Source organism: Callorhinus ursinus, unplaced genomic scaffold, assembly GCF_003265705.2.
Source record: "Callorhinus ursinus isolate GAN/ISIS: 27379988/994484 unplaced genomic scaffold, GSC_fseal_2.0 scaffold9, whole genome shotgun sequence".
NCBI classification, from domain to species: domain Eukaryota; kingdom Metazoa; phylum Chordata; class Mammalia; order Carnivora; family Otariidae; genus Callorhinus; species Callorhinus ursinus.
In genome coordinates, this window is record NW_027397071.1 from 63,708,781 (window position 1) to 63,728,270 (window position 19,490).

Sequence of the window (19,490 nt, forward strand, 5' to 3'; positions counted from 1 at the left end):
TGTCTCCCATAACTAGAACAGAAGCTCCATGACGCCAGGGATCTTGGTGAGTTTTGTTTGCTGGGTATCCCAAGTGCCTAAAACGACTCAGCACATAGTAGGTTCTCAGTAAATATTTGTTGAATGAAAGAATGGGGATGGGATTTTTCATAAGCTTATTGTATTGAACACACCATGTTAGCGCTGGAAAGGACCTGAGAGACTATACTTTTTACCCACAGAGAAGGAAGGACCAGAGAAGGGAAATGGCCAAGGTCACACGGCAAGTTACTGATTGAAACCAGGTTGGTCTCTTGAATTCCCACTTAGGTGCTTACTCAGTACACCAGATCTCAGGCCCTGAGATAGGAGAACAGAGGGTCCTGCAGTTACTGCCACTCTCCGAGAGACCTTGGGATGCTCAAGAATGGGTCTTCTCTGAGAGCAGGAGCAAGAGATGGAGAGCTGTTTAGAGTGGAACATACCATACAGTGGAACATACCAGCAAGATTTGCGGCATGAGTAATCCCAAAGGGCCGGTAGTTCAGAAACCATTTCTGTGATCCGATCTGATTCTTTCCCTATTTCTGACTTAGGACCTAGATGCTAGTGTCTCATCGGCATCTCCACCTCAGAATGAACTAGTCTCTCCCCTGACCCTTCTGCATTCCCAAGCATGGCACCCCATCCACCCAGCAGCTGAGGCTAAATACGAGGGAGGTTGCCCTTCATTCCTTCCTCTCCTCGGACCCCATGGCCAACCTGCCAGTTCCTCCCCCAAGATATAACTTTCCATCTCCCCTGCCTCTGTCCTGGTCCAGACCCTCCTCACCCCACCCCCCCACCCCCTGCCTCCATCTCTCCCCTGGACCCCTGCAGTAGTCTCCTGGCTGATCTGTCTGCTTCTACTCTTGCTTCCTTATTTTTAGCACAGCAGTGACCTTTTAAAATTATAAATCAGACCGTCTCATTTTCCTGCTTAAAATTCTTCAGCAGCTTCCCATTCACTTAGAAAATCCAGACTCCTTCAGGTGACCCAGAATAAGGCTCCATGTGACCTCCCTCTTGCCTGTCCCTCCACACCAGCCCTCTTTCTGACCCTCTCTCCTGCCCAAGGACCCTTCCCCCCACCCTTCCTTTTTCATAGGTGCTGCCTGCCCTGGTCCACTCTCCTCAGGGAGGCCTGCCCACACCCCCTATCTGAAGCAGCACCCCCATCACCCTCTCCCACGGATCTTGTGCATTTTCCGTCCTACACTAGTATAATCACAATTATATATTCATGTGGGTTTTTATTGCTTTGTTATCTGTCTCCACTTCTAGACTTAAGAACCATTGTCTTGGTTGTGTTTTTTGTTTTGTTTTGTTTTGTTATTCATTTATTAATTTTTTTACCACAGTATACCCTGAGACTTTCAGGGAGCTTGAACATAGCAGATGGCCAACAAATATATATTGAGTGGACAAGGGATGGCTACAACCATAGATACATCAAATGTTTTTATTGCCTACAAAAGTTTAAATTCCTCAGTTTGGCATTCAAAGCCTTCATTGATCTGCCTGCACCCTACCCGTGCAGCCCCAACTTTCACTCTACCCTGAGGTGGCCTGGGCTCATGGCCCTTCTCTGTCTCATTTATGGCCCAGGGTCATGTGTCCCCGCCGAACTTGCACGGATACCACCTCTCTTCCTCCCCATCGCTATTGGTCCTTGACCTTCAAATCTTTGTTGTACATCCACTTGCATGAAGCCTTTCACAATTTCCCCAGTAGGACCTCCTGCACATCCACAGAGTTTAGCGTTTGCATGTATGATCACAGTCCAAAGAGGAGAAACCATATGCACAGTGGTAAAAGACACTCAGGTTCACATGCTACCTCTATCACTTTCAAGCCACGGGACTCCAGGTGATTTATGCAAATCGTCCTTCTTACAGTTTCCTCTTCTGCAGAGTGTATGTAGGATTGTCCTTCGCCCTCACAGGGCTGTGGTGGGGATTGGCGAGAGTAACTACACTGTTCGGTGCTCAGGATAAGGAGTTGCTTTTGTGAAGGTAATAGTGCAGCCTGTTGGGTGACATAGTTGGGACATGCTAGTTTCCTCCTCTAGACTGTCAACTGTACTTGTCTGATTTCTCTGTCTCTAATCCCAATCCCTCTCACCGTGCCTCCCGGTATACAGATGGGAGGAGCCCAGTGAATGATTGAATGAACGAACGAACGAGTGAGTAAATGAATGAATGAATGAGTGAGAGTGAACAGCACATGTCCAAACCCTCCCTACCTGTTGAAAGATCCCAGGAAGTACTAGGGCTCCTGACACCCGCCCTTTTGTTCAGACAGCTCTGAGCAGAAGTGGCCAAATCAGTCTGGGTTTCGCCCCATCCCGGCCAAGCCCCCTTGCTTCTCTGATTCGGGGTCCTGATCCCGCCTGCTGTCTGTTCCTGCCCTCGCGGAGGCAGGAACAGGGCTCCAGCTAGTTACTGCCTTCTCCTTGCCTGCACCCTAAGTCCTTGCCCAAAGACAGCTGGCTTCCATTGAAAATGTTCAGTCTCTCCCCTCCCCTGCCCATGTCGTTTCTCGACTCACACAGGCCCCTGTAGCCTGGGGAGAGCCTCCCCCCCCCCAGGTTTGAGAAATCCCTGACATGATCGGAGAGGGAAAAAGGGTGTCCCAGACAACTCCCACCTTTAAAACACGGTCTTTCAAGCAGAGCTCGTCTAAAACAATCGGCACCTGAGCGGAGTGGCGGGGGAGGGGGGGTACATTTTACTGGAGAAGCCTGACTCCTCCTTGCAGAGCTGGAGTATTGCTGACAAGGATTTCTTCGAGGGTGGCTTCGAGTCTGCCTGTCGCTGCCGGCCGGGGAGGACTGGCTCAGGCTTCCCTGGTCCCTGACTCCTGCACTTATCTCATCAGCACCCACACACCACCGCAGCACGAGCCCATGAGGCAGGCTTGGCTCATTGGTCCATTATTGACATTTCACAGGTGCGGGACCAGGCTCCGAGATGGAGCGGCCTCCGCGAGACTGCGCTGGTGCTCGCCTGCTACCTCACACACCTCCCCCCGACGGGGCCTTTAAAACAGTAGCTCTTCTCTCGTGCCTTCCGTGGGTCTGAATTTGGGGAGGGCCCTGCCGAGTGGTCCTGGCTGGGAGCCTTTGATGCTGTGGCTGGAGCGGGAAGAGCAGCGGGAAGAGTAGCGTGGCTGGCGAGAGTCTCTCTTTCCTCACGTCTCCACCTAGTGTCGGGGCCTCCCCCTGCAGCCCCTCCGCGGGCTCGCCTGCGCCTCCTCCCGGCATGGCGGCCTCAGGGCAGCCAGGCTGCGTGCGTGGAGGTGCAGGACCCCAGCTGGAGTATTCTAGCAAGTGAAGGGCAAGTGACAACTCCTTCGCTGACATCGCCTCGGAAGTCCCACAGTGTCACTCCGACCACCTTCTGCCATTCTTGTAGTTACAAGTGAGTCACAAGCCCACCCAGATTTAGAGAGGAGATACGGACCACACCTCTCCATAGGATGGTCAAGGTCATGTCATAGAATAACATGGGAGACATTGTTGCAGACATTTTTGGAACTTCCAGCATGCGGTACACAAAATGTGGCCGGGCCAGGATTTGGATTCAATACATCTGATTCCAAAACTTCTGCTATGCCTTTTTAGCCAGTCCGTAGGGACCTGTCCTTACCCCTGCGGCCCGTCCCTCGTACTGTCCGCACGCACAGGGGCGGTGCGGTCTCCCTCAGCCGACTGGAGCCTGACTGGGTGAAAGCAGCAGACCAGGGCCTGCTGGTCAGAGAGGCCATGCCCAAGCCAGCCTGTGAACTTCTTAAAGAGGAGGACAGAGAAGGTCGGTCACATCCGGAAGAAGAAAGCAGGTGGCAGCCCCAGAGCACAGTGAGCCTGCGGCACATCTCACTGTCATAAACAACTTGTCTGGTGTTTTTCCTTCTCCCACCAGGCCCTGGCCTGGGATGACTCAGCCCTTGACAGAAAAGGTGCCTTCGCATTGAGAAACATTCACTGGTCTGGAGTCAGACATTCCTGAATCGGAGTCCTGGTTCTACCACCGCCTGTTAGGCAGCCTGGGATAAGTTCCTTAACCTCCCTGGACAAAAGGGAGATTAAAATGCCTTCCTTCCTGGACTGTTTAAAATTTTTATGTAAGGAAAGTACCGGTGCCATGCCAGGAACATAGTAGGTGCTCCATAAATGCTCATTTTCCTGTCCTGGGCCATGTCCAACCACAGCTTGAGGGCTGTCTTGAAGACAGTGGTGAAAACTCCTTTGACCATTCTGCAAACTCGAGTCCAGCTCCGTGACCCTGGAAGGAGCGGTGGCTGAGACCTCTCCCGTGATGTGACAATGAAACTGAGGTGTCCTGGGACGGAGAAGACGTCAACCCTGTAAGGCACCAGGAGGGAGGAAGCATGGCCTGGGAAGATGAGAGGGTGTGGGTGAAGGCCTGGAGGCAAAAGAAGTTCAGTTGCTGGAGCATGAAGGCCAAGGGCGGTGCAAAGGGGGAGGCCACAAGCACAAAACTAAGAAAATAAGCAGGGCCCCAGCAGTGAAGGACCTTGTAAATCAAGTTCCAAAACTTGAACTTTAAAGGCAACTGGGAGCCACTTGGGAGTTTTCCTCTGTTGGATGCAGTGGTTAGCTCTGCATTCTATAGCATCCCCTTCGACTACATTGTAGGAAATGGAGTCGAGGCAAGAAAACCTGTGGCAGGGAGGCCCATTCGGACAGGATGACAGTAATCCAGGGGAAAGATGATGCTGGCCTTTTCTCGGGGGACAGCAGGGGACTGGAGAGAGGTGGACAAACTCAAGAATGAGGAGGTTCCATGACAGTGACAGTTTGGATGTTCAGAGCTGAGGGATATGAGAGAAGAGATAAGTGCTTTAAATGGAGTCAATTTAGAAGTCATGGAAGTGTGGGGCTGGAGCACCGATCACAGCCCTGGGGAGAGGAGTATCATGGAAGGCTTTGCTAAAGGGGTATCACCTAACTGGAAAATTGATGAGCAAAAATTAGCCAAGGGAGGTGGGGAGGTACTTCAGGCAGAGGAAATAGCTCATGTGAAGGCTCAGAGATGTCAGCTATAATGCACAGAGCAGGTACTCTGTGTTGTTGAATAGATGATTGGTCTGCCAATTCATACTAAAGTGTTAATGGTTGATATAGAACTGGCCCTTTCTCCTTCCCTGAAGAGTTGGTACTTTAACAGGTCATGAATCCTTGCCCTAAGGATTCATGATCGGTAGATTTCAAGGTGGAACAGGGACACTGTTTACGGTGAGAGGGTTTTACCTTTGCCCCCTCCCTCATCCGAGGTTACTAAAGTCGATGACTGATCCTTAAGGGTCAAACAGACCCTGGTCTACACACAACAAAGGGTCTCTTGCCCTTGGGTCTTGCTTATCTGCCTCCACCCTGAGCTACCTGAAGCCAGATCGTGGAAGCCCAGTGATTCCCCAAGGGCCGCAGTATATTCTAGAAGCTGTGAACATAGCTTTGAGGTAAGAATACCTAGACCCATATCCGGGTTCCTCTCCTTCCTAGTCCTGTGACCCTGGGAAAATTATTTAGCTTCTCTGTACCTTTTCCTCATCTGTAAAATGAGGAAAATAATAGTATCTAAAATTCTGTGAAAATCAAAAAGGACAGGACCTACGAAAAGTTTAGAAGGGTGAGTGGTGTCACTGCCTCTGTTACTGCTGTCATTATTACTAGTCCTCTTTTCGCTCTGTCACCGTCTCCTTCCAAAGTTGCTCCTTGACGCACATGCTTGCAGATATGAAGCTGGGAAGGAACGTGGCGAGAACGTTTTTGGATTATTATCGGCTGAACCCCCTGGTCGAGAAAGTGGCAATTCCCATGCCGAGGCTGCGGTAAGTGACAGGGCAGAACTGTATGGCTGGGGTCCTACTGAACTGGCTTTGTGTTCAAGGGCAGCTTCCCTCGGCTTCTCTCTGGCCCTCAGTTTCACGTCTGTGGCGGGGGGAAGATAATCCCTGCCCTGCCCCCCAGCATATGGGGCAGAAGAGCTCAACAACATGTTTTCTGACTATAAAGTATCATCACAGCATCAGACAGTGTGGGGGTGGTCACATTTCTGGGTCTCCCATAGGAGTCCACGGGGATGGGAGATGCTGAGGGACTGAGTGCCGTCCAGGTTAGTCTGGGTGTCTCCATACACTACTTCATCTGGTAGCTCATCCTCTAGGATTCCTACTTCATCTAGGCTCATAAGGTCTCTGATCCCTCCATTTTCTCATCTGTCCAGTGGGGACAATGGCACTCACCTAGAAAGTTATTATGAGATGCGTGTTAAAGCACCCTGCACGTTTTTAGGCCTACATGTATCCCTTTAAGGCGTGAGAGTCCCCTTCCCTCAAGACGTGAAGGTTCAGGGCTGGGGAGGACACAGCCCTAAGAAATTTCACATCAGGTCTTCGGCCGGAGTCAGCTTTTTGGGCCACTGAAGAGAGAAGGTCAGGGGATGAGTATCCTTTCGGAGGGCAAGACCACAGACCAAAGTGCTGGGCATTCCCATGCCTCCTGGAAGTAAGCCTGGTGAGCATTTGGACAGTGATATCCAATGGCATCTGGAATGGGCTGGCCCTGCCCTACATCTTGGCCTCATTTCCTACTCTCTAGTGATCCAGCCTCCGTAAAGGACGTAATGATGTCCAGCTTCCTTTTTCTGCCGCACCATTCTTCCCACTGACCTTGCCCATGACCTTGCCCATGTGCTTTGCTACCCCAGGGCCTTTGCACTAACGTACCTTCCTCCATACCCCGTAATTAACAAAAACACTATTAATCACTGTTATTTATTGAGCAAAGTACTTTTTGTACGTGATCTTATTTATTCCTCATAGATATTATACTCCCCATATTACAAATGAGGTAAAGGAAGCTCAGGAATGTGAAGAGAATTGCCTGTCAAAGAGATTTTGGCAGAGGTAGGATTTGATCCTAAGACTGTTTTATTCCAAAGCTAGACTGAAGTCCAGCTAAGCTCCACCTTAAGCAGGAAGCCTTTCTCACTATCAGTGTGGGTTCAAATTCTGTCTCAGGCTCATGTTAACTGTGGCATCTTGGGCAAGTTTCGTGGCCTCTTGAAACCTTTCTTTCCCTGCCTATAAAGTGGGTGTAATAACTAAAATCTCTAGAGATTTTAAAGATTGGATAAAAGTTTGGTATAGTGCCTGGCAGTCAGTAGGTGCTTAATAACATTTCCATCTCCTTTGGTTTCTGGGTTGCAATCCCAGATTTCCAACCAGCTCATTGTGGCCTGGGGCAAGTCCCTGGACTTCTCCGGTTGGGCTGAATGATCTCTCAGGGCCATGTTCCACCATGCTGTGAGGGCCACATCTCCACAGAGTCTACAAAACAATGTATTCTGACTCATACTCTGTCTCAGATTGTTCACCAATCATGTGGGGTCTTTGTGCCCACCCTTCATTCCCGGTGGATTAAAAACACCTTCAAGGAGGATCATGTTTGTTACTCCTCTGTGCTCCCCAAGTGCCTAGACTGTACTGAGCATGCATACGTGTCTTCCTTCCTTTCTTCCTCCCTTCCTGCCTCCCTTCTTCCTTCCTTCCTTCCTTCCTTCCTTCCTTCCTTCCTTCCTTCCTTCCTTCCTTCCTCCCTCCACTTAGGAAAACCAGCACTTTAAGCCAGTCCCCTGGGGCGAGGGAGGTGCTCCTGCTTAGTGAGTAGGGCATTACCCTGCCTTTGAGGAGCTCACCTCTAGAGGAAAGTGCTCAGTTCAGTCTTAGAAGTCATTCTTGATTGGTTAAAGTTCTTAAAAATTTAAAGCTCTATAACGTTCAAAAGAATTCTTAGAATTTCATTTACAAGTTAATTTGGGGATTGTCTCTCAGGTCCTCTGTCAACTTGAATAAAATGATCTTGATCCTTTAGACTTTTTCCTGGCTTGTTGCACTATCAGTGAAATGGTGCCAACACTCAGAGAGACCAGCAATGGCGCAGGCCCCTCTTCCCGACACAGATGAGGAAGTCGAGGCCCAGGGAGCACACAGCACTGGCCACGGCCAGGACTAGAGCCCAAGCCCCACAATCCCCAGCCTGCTTTTCTCCACATGAGTTAGCAGAGTTCCTCCAGATGGACAGGAGGCAGGAAACTGAAACCAGGTGGGAGGCTGCAGGGAGCTCTCAGGGCCCCCAGTGCAACTGTTCATGGGGCTTCATTGCTCAAAACTTTGGAGGCGTCTTTAGAAAAGAGCTGGAGAGCTCCTTCCTCAAAGTGCACGGCCTTGAGGACTTGAGGTAAATGCACCCACCCTTAAATTAAGAAAAACCAAACAAACTCCCTCTCCATGCCCACACCTCTGTCTCAGCCAACTATGAATATCACTTAGCTCTCAGTTGTCAGCAACTCTTGAAAAATGAATTCCCAGGAGGACGCAAGGCTCTGATTTAGGACTTGAATATGTCCCCTTTGTTTGTATTATTTTCCACCCAAGCATCAAATAATATAAGTGAAAGAGTAGTTCTGGTTTTAAAGGAAAATTACATGTTTTGGCTCAAAATTAATCTTTGTTTTCTCTCATCTTTGTGGATAATTATAATCTGTCAGTTTCCACTCAGGTGCTGGTGGGAGCCTGTTGGGGGCCAGGCTGCCCTTCAGAGAGGGTCCCTGGGGAGGGCCAGGAGGACCAGCAATGTGGGCCCAAGAGCATAGGTTCAGGGATGTGGAGTTGATGACCAAAGCCGAGACCCCTCACTTACCTGGATCACAGTGACGCCACAGGGCTAAAGTTCAAAAGATCCCATCAAGGTAGATGAAAATTAGGAAAAATGAACAGGCAAGGTGAGCCTTTATGCAAAGATAGAGCATGAGCATGGAAGGTGGGCTGGTCTCTGAGTGTGAAGTGGGCTCAGGCTCAGCGACAGGCTGGGAGGGCGGGCTCCACGGTAGGGTTGTGATGTGTGTGTTGGAGGATGGGAATGATCATCTCCTCAACACACTGGAGCCCACCATGTGCCAGGCCATGCACTGGGTGCTGGGGGACATAGCCCCTGCCCATCAGGAGCCCAGGACACAGAGGAGAAAGGCATGTACACATGCAAAGATGATAAACAATACCAAACAACGTATGAACGTGCTCAGCTGCATATCAGATTATACTCTCTCTCAAAAACCTTCCATGGCTCCCCATTACCTTCAGGGTAATGTTCCAGTTCCTTTTCCTGGTATTCAAAGCTCTGACCTACATCTTGAACTTCATTTCGCAGCACACCTCTTCCCCTGTGAGCACCCTCTCCACCCCATCTGCTTTCTACCACTTTACACTTTATGCTTCAGACTAAACAAGTCAACTATTTTCATGCCTCTATGTCTTTGTTCATCCTTTTTTTCTCTCCCTGGAATGTTCTCCTATTTTGTCTCTAGGTGGTGAATTCCTACATACTTTTCAAAGCTGGGTCTAAACATCTCACACCTCTCTGCTTCACTCTCTCTGTTCTCCACCTGAGATAGAGCTACTTCCTCTCTGCCCGATTCCTAACTGCATTTTGCACACACCTGTAGCATTGTATGTCCCATAGAGTGTTGTCATGGCATCTTTGCACATCTGGCTTCTCCACTAGACAGGGTTCCTCCTTAAGGAGCTATCTTGGGTCACTCCTGGATCTTTAGTGCACAATGCACAGCCTAGCAGGGAGTATATCCTAAAAAAGTCCTGAATGTATGAATTATGGAATGGTAGAAATGAAGAAGCCCCTAAGAATTCTTGACTTCCACCCTTTCATGTTTTAGAAAAGAAAAGTGAGACCCAACCAGAAATTCCCCTCCCACACCACCTGGCCAGCATTTGGCAGCCAGCAGGGGTATCCCAAGAAGGCTTCAGGGAGGAAGCGGCATTTGAACTTGGTTTTAAAGGACAGGCAGAACTTAGATGGATGAAACAGAAAAAGGAGAGAAGGTATCCCATGTTGGGGGTAGGGTGGAAGGCAGGAGGCAGGGCCTGAAAAGACAGTCCGAGGCAATGACAAGACTAGGATGTCTGGAGCAATGGGGACAGTAAGGACAAGACCAAAAGTTCATTTCTATTCCTCAGTCGCTCCTCAAGCACCTACGCCAGGCCTGAGCTTTGCTTGGGAATTACAGAGAAAAATCAGATGTGTTACACTCACATTCTCGTGAGAAAAACAGACAAAGAGCTACCTAGAAAATGGTTTACTGAGGGCAAGGTACAAAGTACTGTGGAGATCTTGAGAAGGGAGAAGCTTATTTTCTGGGAAGTCTGCTTCCCAAGTGAGCCTGGAGAGGTGGGGGAAGGCATGGGAAGAGGAACACAGGCCCCAGATGTACAGGATATTTGCCTTCCAGTGCCTTCTCTCTCTTTGCCCTCATCTTGGTTACAGAGGCTCTTTGCCAATCAGTCTACACATTCACACGTGCCCCTGGCCACTGCACACCTTCTGCCATGGCCCCATCTACCTAGGACTGTCCCCACCCGTGCTTGTACCTGAACTTGCCCCTCTAGGGGAAGTACGCCTTCCTTTACTCCCATGAAACCATAGCCATCTGATTTCCCACGCTCCCTTTGGGTGTTAAGAACCCACCCCTTGACATATGAATAGCCTCCTGTAATTTGCAAAGCTCACCCCCAACCCCCACTTAGCAGAGCTGACGAGGCAGGAAGGACATAGGCTCTTGTGTGCTCTAGGCTGTCTGTGGGTACCGAGGTCTAGATGTATGTCACCCATGCTAGACAGCCTTGCCATGTTAGCCAGGTCCCTCAGCGATGGTGACATTTCGGGCAGTGAGGCCTACTGGTGGGGGAGATAGGTTAGGGCAAGGCGTCCCGTTTGTGTGCCGCCACCTGTTACATTTTTACCTTATTCATGACTCATCAACAGTGAAGGAAAATGGGTACTCCAAGGTCAGAGCACAATGGGCTACAAGAAGTTGCTTCTTCAGTCCTAATTCAAAAAGTACAAGAGAGATTCCATATTTATGGTGTTTGCCACTTTCTATAGTGCTTTGTAATTCTTCATTATTTTGTGTAGTCATTTTGTGCAACTGTCTCCTCTACTAAACTGTAAGCAGCCTGAGGACAGCATCAATGTCTGACTCATCTTTGTCATGTCCAGAGACCATGGAACCCTCTAGCACCACGCCTTTGTAAGTTACAGCAGGAAAGGGAAGACATTAAGTGCATTTACTCATGTTATTTCATTTGACCTCACAACACCCCTGTAAGATTGGAATATTTTATCCCCATTTTACAAATAAAGCCCAGAAAAGTTAACTAACTTTCCCAAGATCACACCCCTCCTACATAGCCAACCTGGGAATTCAGGTGAGTTCTTTCTGGCTCTAAAGGCTACTCTTTCCACCGCAAATGAATCTTAGTCAATCACGTGAATGAATGGCACATCAACTTATCAGTCAACAACATAACAAACAAGGCCCTGTATGAGGGAAAATGCAAAAATGGATAAAACCTGGTCCCTGTCCACAAGGAGCTCATAGTCTAGTGTGTGAGCCAAACAGACAGAAGGCAATTACTGAAGAATAGTGTTAAGGGCATGGCATTGGGTGCTGGGTGCTGGGACTCAGAGATGAGCCAGACATACCTCTGCCTTCCAAGATCACCCAAGCTCGTGGCGGAGACAGACCCACTATGAAATGCCATACTTAGGCTACTCTGAGGAATGTAAGGGCGACTCTGGAGCCCAGGATGGTTATGAAGAGGATGGGGTCCCAGGCTCACCCAGGATATAGGTCTTCTATGTGTCCACCCCCATCCCATTGTGAATTGGAGAGGATGGGTGAGAATCAAGATGGACGCGTGGAACATTTGGAGCTGTAGTCTTCTCCAGAACCAGAATGATACAGAGTATCCATCCATCCATCTAGCAGGCATTCATTGAGCCATGATGCCTGCTTTGAACCAGGCGCCCGGTTGGGTTCCTGGGACACAGAGAAAAGGAAGACAAGACCACTGCTCCTGGGCTGTCGTAGTCCAGTGGGGGAGAGAGACATGCACAGAAATGATTTCAATCCGGTGTGTATATGTGCTGTCTTTCTTCTCTCTTTCTGTTATCTCCCCTTTACAGGAAAGAAAAGCCCCCTCCCTACAAGCACCCACTCCTGCGGGGCCCAGCCAGGAACCACCCCAACGGCAAAGGGGACAAGAAGAGCTCCGTGAACCACAAAGACCCTTCAAACTCTTTTTAAGGACATGGAGTCCAGGAGGTCTTGTGGAGGCAGGAGCATGCATTTTCTGCTGGGGCATGAAATTAATCACCCTTCTCTAGTTTCCAAGTTAAAGGGTGTGGAATAATGAATAAGCTAGCGAAGGGGAAGGAAAAATGAGAAACCTCACTGTCAATTTTCCCTTTCACCAATGGAAAATCAATTGTGGGACTTCAGCTTAAGGCTCAGGAACAAAATAGGAGGCTCAAACCAAGTGAGTACAGATGCTATTTTCCCCAGCACAGAGATCCTCACAGCAAGAGGAAAAGCTACACGTCCCTTTTGAGAGGTTTGACACATCTCAGGTCAGTGCTTCTGAAGCCCTGTTACCTTTTAAAGTTGTATACCTACCACAGGTGGTTACCTTCTAGACCAGGTGAAGCCCCGTTACCTTTTAACGTTGTATACCTACCACAGGTGGTTACCGTCTAGACCAGGTGATGGTTGTTCACGGTTTTAGAAAGGCCCCGTCCATACCTCCTGATCCAAAACACCATCAGTGACACCTACAACCCAAAGACAAATATGCCGTTGGGAACTGTAGGACAGAGTTGTTGAAATCACAGGGGTCCGAGGCATTTTGTCGTGGTGTCTCTGAGCTGCGTGCATTCCCCAGTGACCTGGGTGCTTGAACTGAAACCGTATTGGTCACTCCTTCCAAGAGGTCCGTCATGGTTCAGATCTCCAGATCCTGGTGCCAGGGACCAAACCTGGCCCCTGAAGAGGTGGGTATGGATACTCTGCAATAGGGGAAGGATGACTGCCAGGTGAGGGAGATGCAGAAGACAGGAGAATGCCTCCCCCCGCCCCAGGCAGGGGGCTGATAAAATAAAACAGCCGCAGTGGGGCTAAATATTGTGCATTTTTCTAAAGAGTAAAGTGCCTTTGTATGATGAATGGGTCCAGAGGAGTCTGCTCCCTTCCTTTCCGTGAAGCGGGCAGGCTGAGTCACCATGACAGCCTGCTAATTAAAATGACCTCCCGGAAATGAGGATTCGGAGATCGGGAGAGGAAGGCAGGCTCAGGGGAGATAGGGGCCTTTAGCAGAAAGCTCCAGTTAAGCATTCTTTTGCGTTGGGATGGGGGATTTTTGTAGTTTGTTGCAAAAACTGAGAGCAAAGCTTGTTCTCCCTTTGCTTATTGGTTTTCAGAAATGATAACAAAGAACCATATGTTAGTTGGCTACAAATGTTGTGTTGTATATATAGCTTCTCCTCTGGGTTCTTTTTGCCCAGAGGAACACAAATAAAGTGGTTTATGCATCTCTTCTGTTCCTCTGAACGTTCTTGGCACCCTTCCCTTTAGGTCTTCCACTTCCACAGGAACCAACCAGCCAACCCAAATTTGGTTTGACTCGCACTTCACTGTCAGGGACTCTGCCATCAGGGATAAGGAAGAACAGTCAAGACTTGACTTGCCCGCAGTTCCTGTGTCAGAGTCCTGGGGAGCTGAGCTGAGTGCAACGTGAGCCAAGAGCATGGCAGGTCTTTCAGAAATGATAGCATCTCTTGAGACAGCATGAACAGAGGTGGACTGCATACATCAGGCACGGTGACAGTCCAGGTCTATTTTCCCTGATCAGACCATTCCCATAATGTTGGGCCCCACTTTGTAAAAACTGCATTGATTGATTGGATCACAGTCTCACAAGCCCCAGGTATGCGAGCGGTTTGAAACCAAGAACTTGGAGCCAGGTACCTCTGGCTTCTAACTCTGCATTCGGACCCTGGTTCTGTCTTTTAATATCTGTGTGATCTTGGGCAAGTTATTTAACCTGTCTGAATCTCAGTTCCCTCCCCTGTAAGGTGGTGATAGTGATACCTGCCTCATTACAGTTGTTATGTAGGTCTGGGAAATGTCAGCAAGGGTGCTCAGGAAGAGTGAGCTGTGTTATTTGGGATGTGACCAACATGGTGAAGTGTCTGCAAATCATTTCCCATTGGAAATGGGTGAGGAGATGAGCTGTTTATGAAAAATAAGAGGGAGTGGGGGTAGGAAAGTGAGATCACAATCTCTAAAAAAGTGGGAAGGACATCTTGGACATTCTTTTTGTCCAAAAGAAGAAAACCTGTTCTGTGTTGCCAAAGGTAAGAACCAAAGCCAATGGTGTAGTTTCAATAAGATGGATTTCAGCTCAAAAAATGAGAAAAACTTTCTGGTGAATAGAGTTGCCAGCCATCGGATGGGCTTCCTGGGGAGAGAGTGAGCTCCCCATCACCAGATGTATGCAAATATTCAGAATGAACATCTGTCATGGGGGAAATGGAAGGGGTTCCTTCTCTAGGGGGATGCTGGATGCTCTGTGGCATCACCTACTGGTCTGTAACTCTGGAGAGGAATGGCATGAGGCAGGTGGTTACATTCCTGATGTCAAAGAATGGAATTTACAGTATAAAAAGTATCATTGAATGCTAAACAAATGACATTAAATGTCTCTGAATTACAGCATACGGACCCTGCTAACATTTAGAATTCCTTAAGAAGGAAAAATGCATAGCTATAAGGCAGACTGTAGGGTGTGTTGGCAATAGGACCACCTGCTTCTTTCAACTGGCGGAGCAGAGAGGAAAGGGCTCCCCAAGAGACCAGGGGTTGCCAGTGGACCTCCCTGGGACCTTGGCCTGCTCAGCAACTCCCCAGCTTTCTTGGACCAGGTTCTACCTGTGGTCTCCAGTTAGAGAGGAAGGTTTTCAGCAAGGAGATGGAAGACGGCAGCAATCTGGCAGTGAACCAGCCGGAAGCTACTAGCCCACCCAGCCCCAGGAGGGGGCGCTCCAGCCTCTTTTCTTCCCTGCCCACCTTCATGTCTGCATCGAGCCCCAAGTGGGTAGACTGGGCTACCAACCCAGTGCTCTGAGGGAAGTGAGATAACTCTGCCAAAAGGAAGAGTGGAGAGGGGAGAGACATGCTGGGCTTCTACCTGGCTCTCACACGTACCTCTGTAAACAGTGCCACTTTTCTCTCCACTAGTCCAGAAGCTCAGAGACAAGACTAAGGGTCTCTTTACCCTCAAAAGCTACAGTAGGCAAGCCAGAGGTCACCCAGATTCTTTGTGCAGAAGCCATAGCAGAGGGGTGCCTGGGTGGCTCAGTCGGTTGAGCATCTGACTCTTGATTTTGGCTCAGGTCATGATCTCAGGATTGTGAGATGGAGCCCCACACCGGGTTCTGCGCTGGGCATGGAGCCTGCTTAAGTTTCTCTCTCTCCTTCTCCATCTGCAACCCTCCCCACCCCAACAACACACACACACCCAAAAATAGAAGCCCACAGCAGAGGCTGAGTCACCTGCCTCCTGATGACAGTGCCTGCAGCAGCAGGGGACCTTTAGCTGGGAGCTTTCCCCGTGGTTCAGTGACATACCTAAGACCTACCTAAGAGGATCCTGGCTTATTTTCCTAAGTAGTAAGAGCAGCGCCAACCATGAAGTCTGGAGTGATTAACATTTGTCGGGCCTCAATTCATTCATCTGCCAAGTACTCACTGGGCATTTGCTGTGTGCCAGGCATTATGCTAGATGCCTTTGCATCCACTGTCTTATTTGATATCCCCAATAGTCCCTTGAGGTATCATTTTCTATTTTGCTAAATAGAGGCTCCTAAAAGTAAAATCCTTTGTTTGCATTCATCTGGCTAGTGAGAATCTGGATTCAAACCCAGCTCCCTTTCCACTCCCCTACGCTGGGCACTCTCCATTGGTCTCTAGGGAAAATCAGGTCAAAACAGGAGAACAGGTGTAGGCAGAATAACATGTGACCAGTGGGATCACTTAGAGGTGATGGGGAATGGGGAGAGAGGCAGGGGACATGGAAGTTCCCAGGGTGGGTGTGTGAGTAAGGATTTCAGGACTTTTTAGCACCTGTAGCTGAAACCCTGTCTTCTTCCCATCTCTCGCTCCCATAAACCTGTATGAGCTCTTGCTGGGCACTCCAACAGCGTGGGGTTTGGGCAAGTGGTCCATTTAGCACTTGACACGCAGAGGCTTCTATATCTCCCAGGGCTCCTGGAAGCTCAGTAAGGTAGTCATTGCAAGACCCATCCTGGCACCCTCTGGGTTACTGACCCCATGCAGATAATCTAGCTCAGGTGCTGTTCGCACTCCCTCCTTCTGGAGTGTGTGAGCTGAGCCTATAGTGTCTCCCTATTGTTCAGAATTCTTCCTCTGAGTCTTGTCTCCTGAGCATTTGGAGGGTGCCAAGAGTAGAGATCCTTTCCCTCACAGCTCAGCTCAGCCAGAGGGGCACCAGGGCAGAAAGAATAGGGGAGACATTATAACGTAATAGGAACAGCCTGGGTTTAAAAATTCAGACAAACTGAAATGTGGATCCCAACTCTTCTATCAACTCGCTGTATGGCTTTGGGCAAAAAAATTTAACCTCTTTAAGCCTTGGGATTCTCATCTGTAAAATGGGAATGAAAACCTACCTTCTGTAGTTATTGTGAGGATTAATAGTATATATATAATATATACTAATAGTATAATAGTATATATATAATATATACTATATAATAGTATATATATAATATATATACTCTATAATAATAGCATATATAATATACAATAATAATAATTAATAAAATCTACATACAACAGAGTGCCTGTGGTTAATACTGTATTGTGCACCCAGACGTTTGTTAAGATGGTAGATCTCATGTTAAGTTCTTATAGCAACAACAACAAAAACAAAAAACAGCAACAACAAAGGGACACAAGGAAGCGTTTGGAGGTGATGGAGATGTCTATTACCTTGATTGAGGATTGTTTCGCAGGTGCTCGCACATGTACGAACTCATCAAATCGTATACGTTAAATATGTGCAGTTTTTGTGTATCAATTGCACCTCAGTGAAAGTGTCTAAAAAGTATAATAATACCTATAAAATAAGTGGCAGAGGGTAGAACTCTTTCCGCAAGTCACCCTCACCCCTGTTCACTTCTCACTTGCTTGCTAGGGTTGAAATCCCTTTTCTTGGAGCCAAAACTCTGTTTATGCTCGGATGAAGTACAGACAGGAGTACAAAGTCTTCCTGAGTAGAGGACAGGGGATGAGAGAAGTGTCCAGAAAAGCGTCGGTCACACGGAGGGATCAATGTCAGGCCAGGGACCCAGGTCTTACTCATCACTGCGGCTTCAGCATGAACACAGATCGTGCAGCAGAGCCCGTGGTCGCTGAGTGCGGAATGAACAGGCGTTAGGAGCGGGGTAGTGGCAGAGACCTGAGTCGGTGACGGAGAGGAAAGAGGCTTTGTAAGTTGGGGTTCTGCACAGGGGAGAAGATAGTGTTGGACACAACGGTCACCAAGACTGAACGGAGGCAGAATTGACAAGACTAAAAAGAGAAGGCGGGGCGGGGGAAGGGGAATTAGGTTCTGTGAGATGTCTTGTTTTATGAAAATAACAAGAGAATTTTAGCAGGATTTCTAAGAGGCTCTTTCCGTGTCGTCTCTGATTGGCATGCGCTTTCTCAGGGATGGTCTCCGAAGGCGGCACACGGGTGTGCTGTGCTGGCTGCAACCGGACCTCCCAAGCTCTGTCCCCTGTCAGCTCTCCCCACTCTCGCCAGACTCTGGGCTCACCTGCCCGTCTTGCAGATCCCTGGGATCAGTGCGATCAAGTCCCTTGCCTGTGGTGCACAGCTGGGAAATAACTGGAACAGGACCTAGGCACAAACCCGCCTCTGCCACACCCCGCTGCCTTTTGGTTCAACCCCAAACCTCGGGGCTAAGCCTGACCAGTTCAGAAAGTCATCCTTGCGACTCCTCTTATGGCTCTTTGATGCTCACAATTTGCTTGTCCCCGAAGACCTGGGATCTATTTTTGGCTGGCCTTATGTCAATCTGCTGCTCTCCCTGGCATCAGCCGTCTGGGTTAATGTCTTCTTTTTCCACCTGGTCACCCGGGCTGCAAGCCTTGTCACTGTGTTAACTCCCTTCTTTTTCTCGCCCTGCGCGGCCAGCCAGTGCCCCAGGCCCACTGCTTCTGCCACTGCAATGTGTCTGCCGGCAAGCAGTGTCATGGAGTGACTTTGGAGTCCCTAGACTGGAGATTCAATCTCCTTTCCACCACTGGCTATTCTGGTCTTGTGAATCATTTAACGCAGTTCATTTTCCACATAGTTAAAATGGAGAAATAATACTTCTGGCAGGATTGTTGTGCATCTCCCTCCTCTCCCCTTTCCAGGCTCTCCCTCCCATCCACTCCCACCATCATCCAGTCCTACCTGGGTTGCTGTAACAGCCCCTCCCTCCCCTCCCTGCCAATTCCCTAGCTCTCTCCCCAGGGGTGATTACAAGATCTCTTTAAAACATGACCCCACCTTTATGGCACCTCTTATGGCACCCCACCTGTCTACATCAGGAGCCTGGATGTCAACCCACTTTTGTGTCTTTCATACCTCCCTTCTGATCAGTTGCCACATCCTGATGGTTCTGCCTGCTCAGTGTCTCTCAGATCCATCCACCATCTCTACTCTAAGAAGAAAATTCTTCTTATCCTTCAGGACTTAGCTGGGATATCCCAGCTCCCTGGCATCCTCCCCAGTCTCATGAGTTGTAACGGACTGCTTCCTCTTCTTGTGTCCCCCAGCACGCATTTAAAATACATCAGTTACTTTCACTCCTGTGACGGTTATCTCCCCCAAGTCGTTTCAAGTCGTTTCATTTCTCTGAGAGCAGGGATTGGGTTTTACTCATCTCTGCACCCCCCCCCCCATGACACCTACGGCAGTTCTAGACACATCAGAGGGATGGGAAGTGTCGCAGAATGCCAGAAAGAATGAATCTCAAATCCAGAACACCATCCTGAGCTTATCCTAGTAGCTGATTACAGATGCATCTTCGGGAAGCCCTGAACTCCCAGAGACGCTCCACTGCTCCGGCGGCGTGGTAAGCCGGTCTCCAAGGCCCCACTATGTGGAGAGAGGGAGGAGATAGATTTACTTAATCTCTAGTCCTCTCTTGAAGGCCAAATTCGTTTTCGGAGCTCAAGGCAATTAGGCCTATTTTTTTTAAGATTTTATTTATTTATTTATTTGACAGAGATAGAGAGAGACAGAGAGAGAACACAAGCAGGGGGAGTGGCAGAGGGAGAGGGAGAAGCAGACTCCCCGTGGAGCTGGGAGCCCGATGGGGGGCTCGATCGGAACCCCGGGATCATGGCCTCAGCCCAAGGCAGACGCTTAACGACTGAGCCATCCAGGCGCCCAGGCCATTTTTCCTGTAACAGTAAGAACAACTGTTGCTACCCCCGCAGCAGCTCCGACCATGGCCGC

The 19,490-nt window shown here is 49.1% G+C and overlaps 1 protein-coding gene across 7 annotated transcripts in view; it reads left to right on the plus strand.

The window, feature by feature from the left end:
* LOC112823825 (AGBL carboxypeptidase 4) overlaps positions 1-19,490 on the plus strand; it is a 1,550,619-nt gene that overhangs the window by 1,527,801 nt on the left and 3,328 nt on the right. For 6 of the 7 annotated variants that reach the window (XM_073896781.1, XM_073896779.1, XM_073896786.1 and 3 more), the window contains 2 exons: positions 5,778-5,874; positions 12,086-13,482. In XM_073896781.1, the coding sequence (XP_073752882.1) occupies positions 5,778-5,874; positions 12,086-12,206 (218 nt within the window). In that variant the 3' untranslated portion in view covers positions 12,207-13,482. Of the gene's footprint in view, positions 1-5,777; positions 5,875-12,085; positions 13,483-19,490 lie in introns of those variants that run through there. The other variant, XM_073896780.1, reaches the window with a different exon arrangement.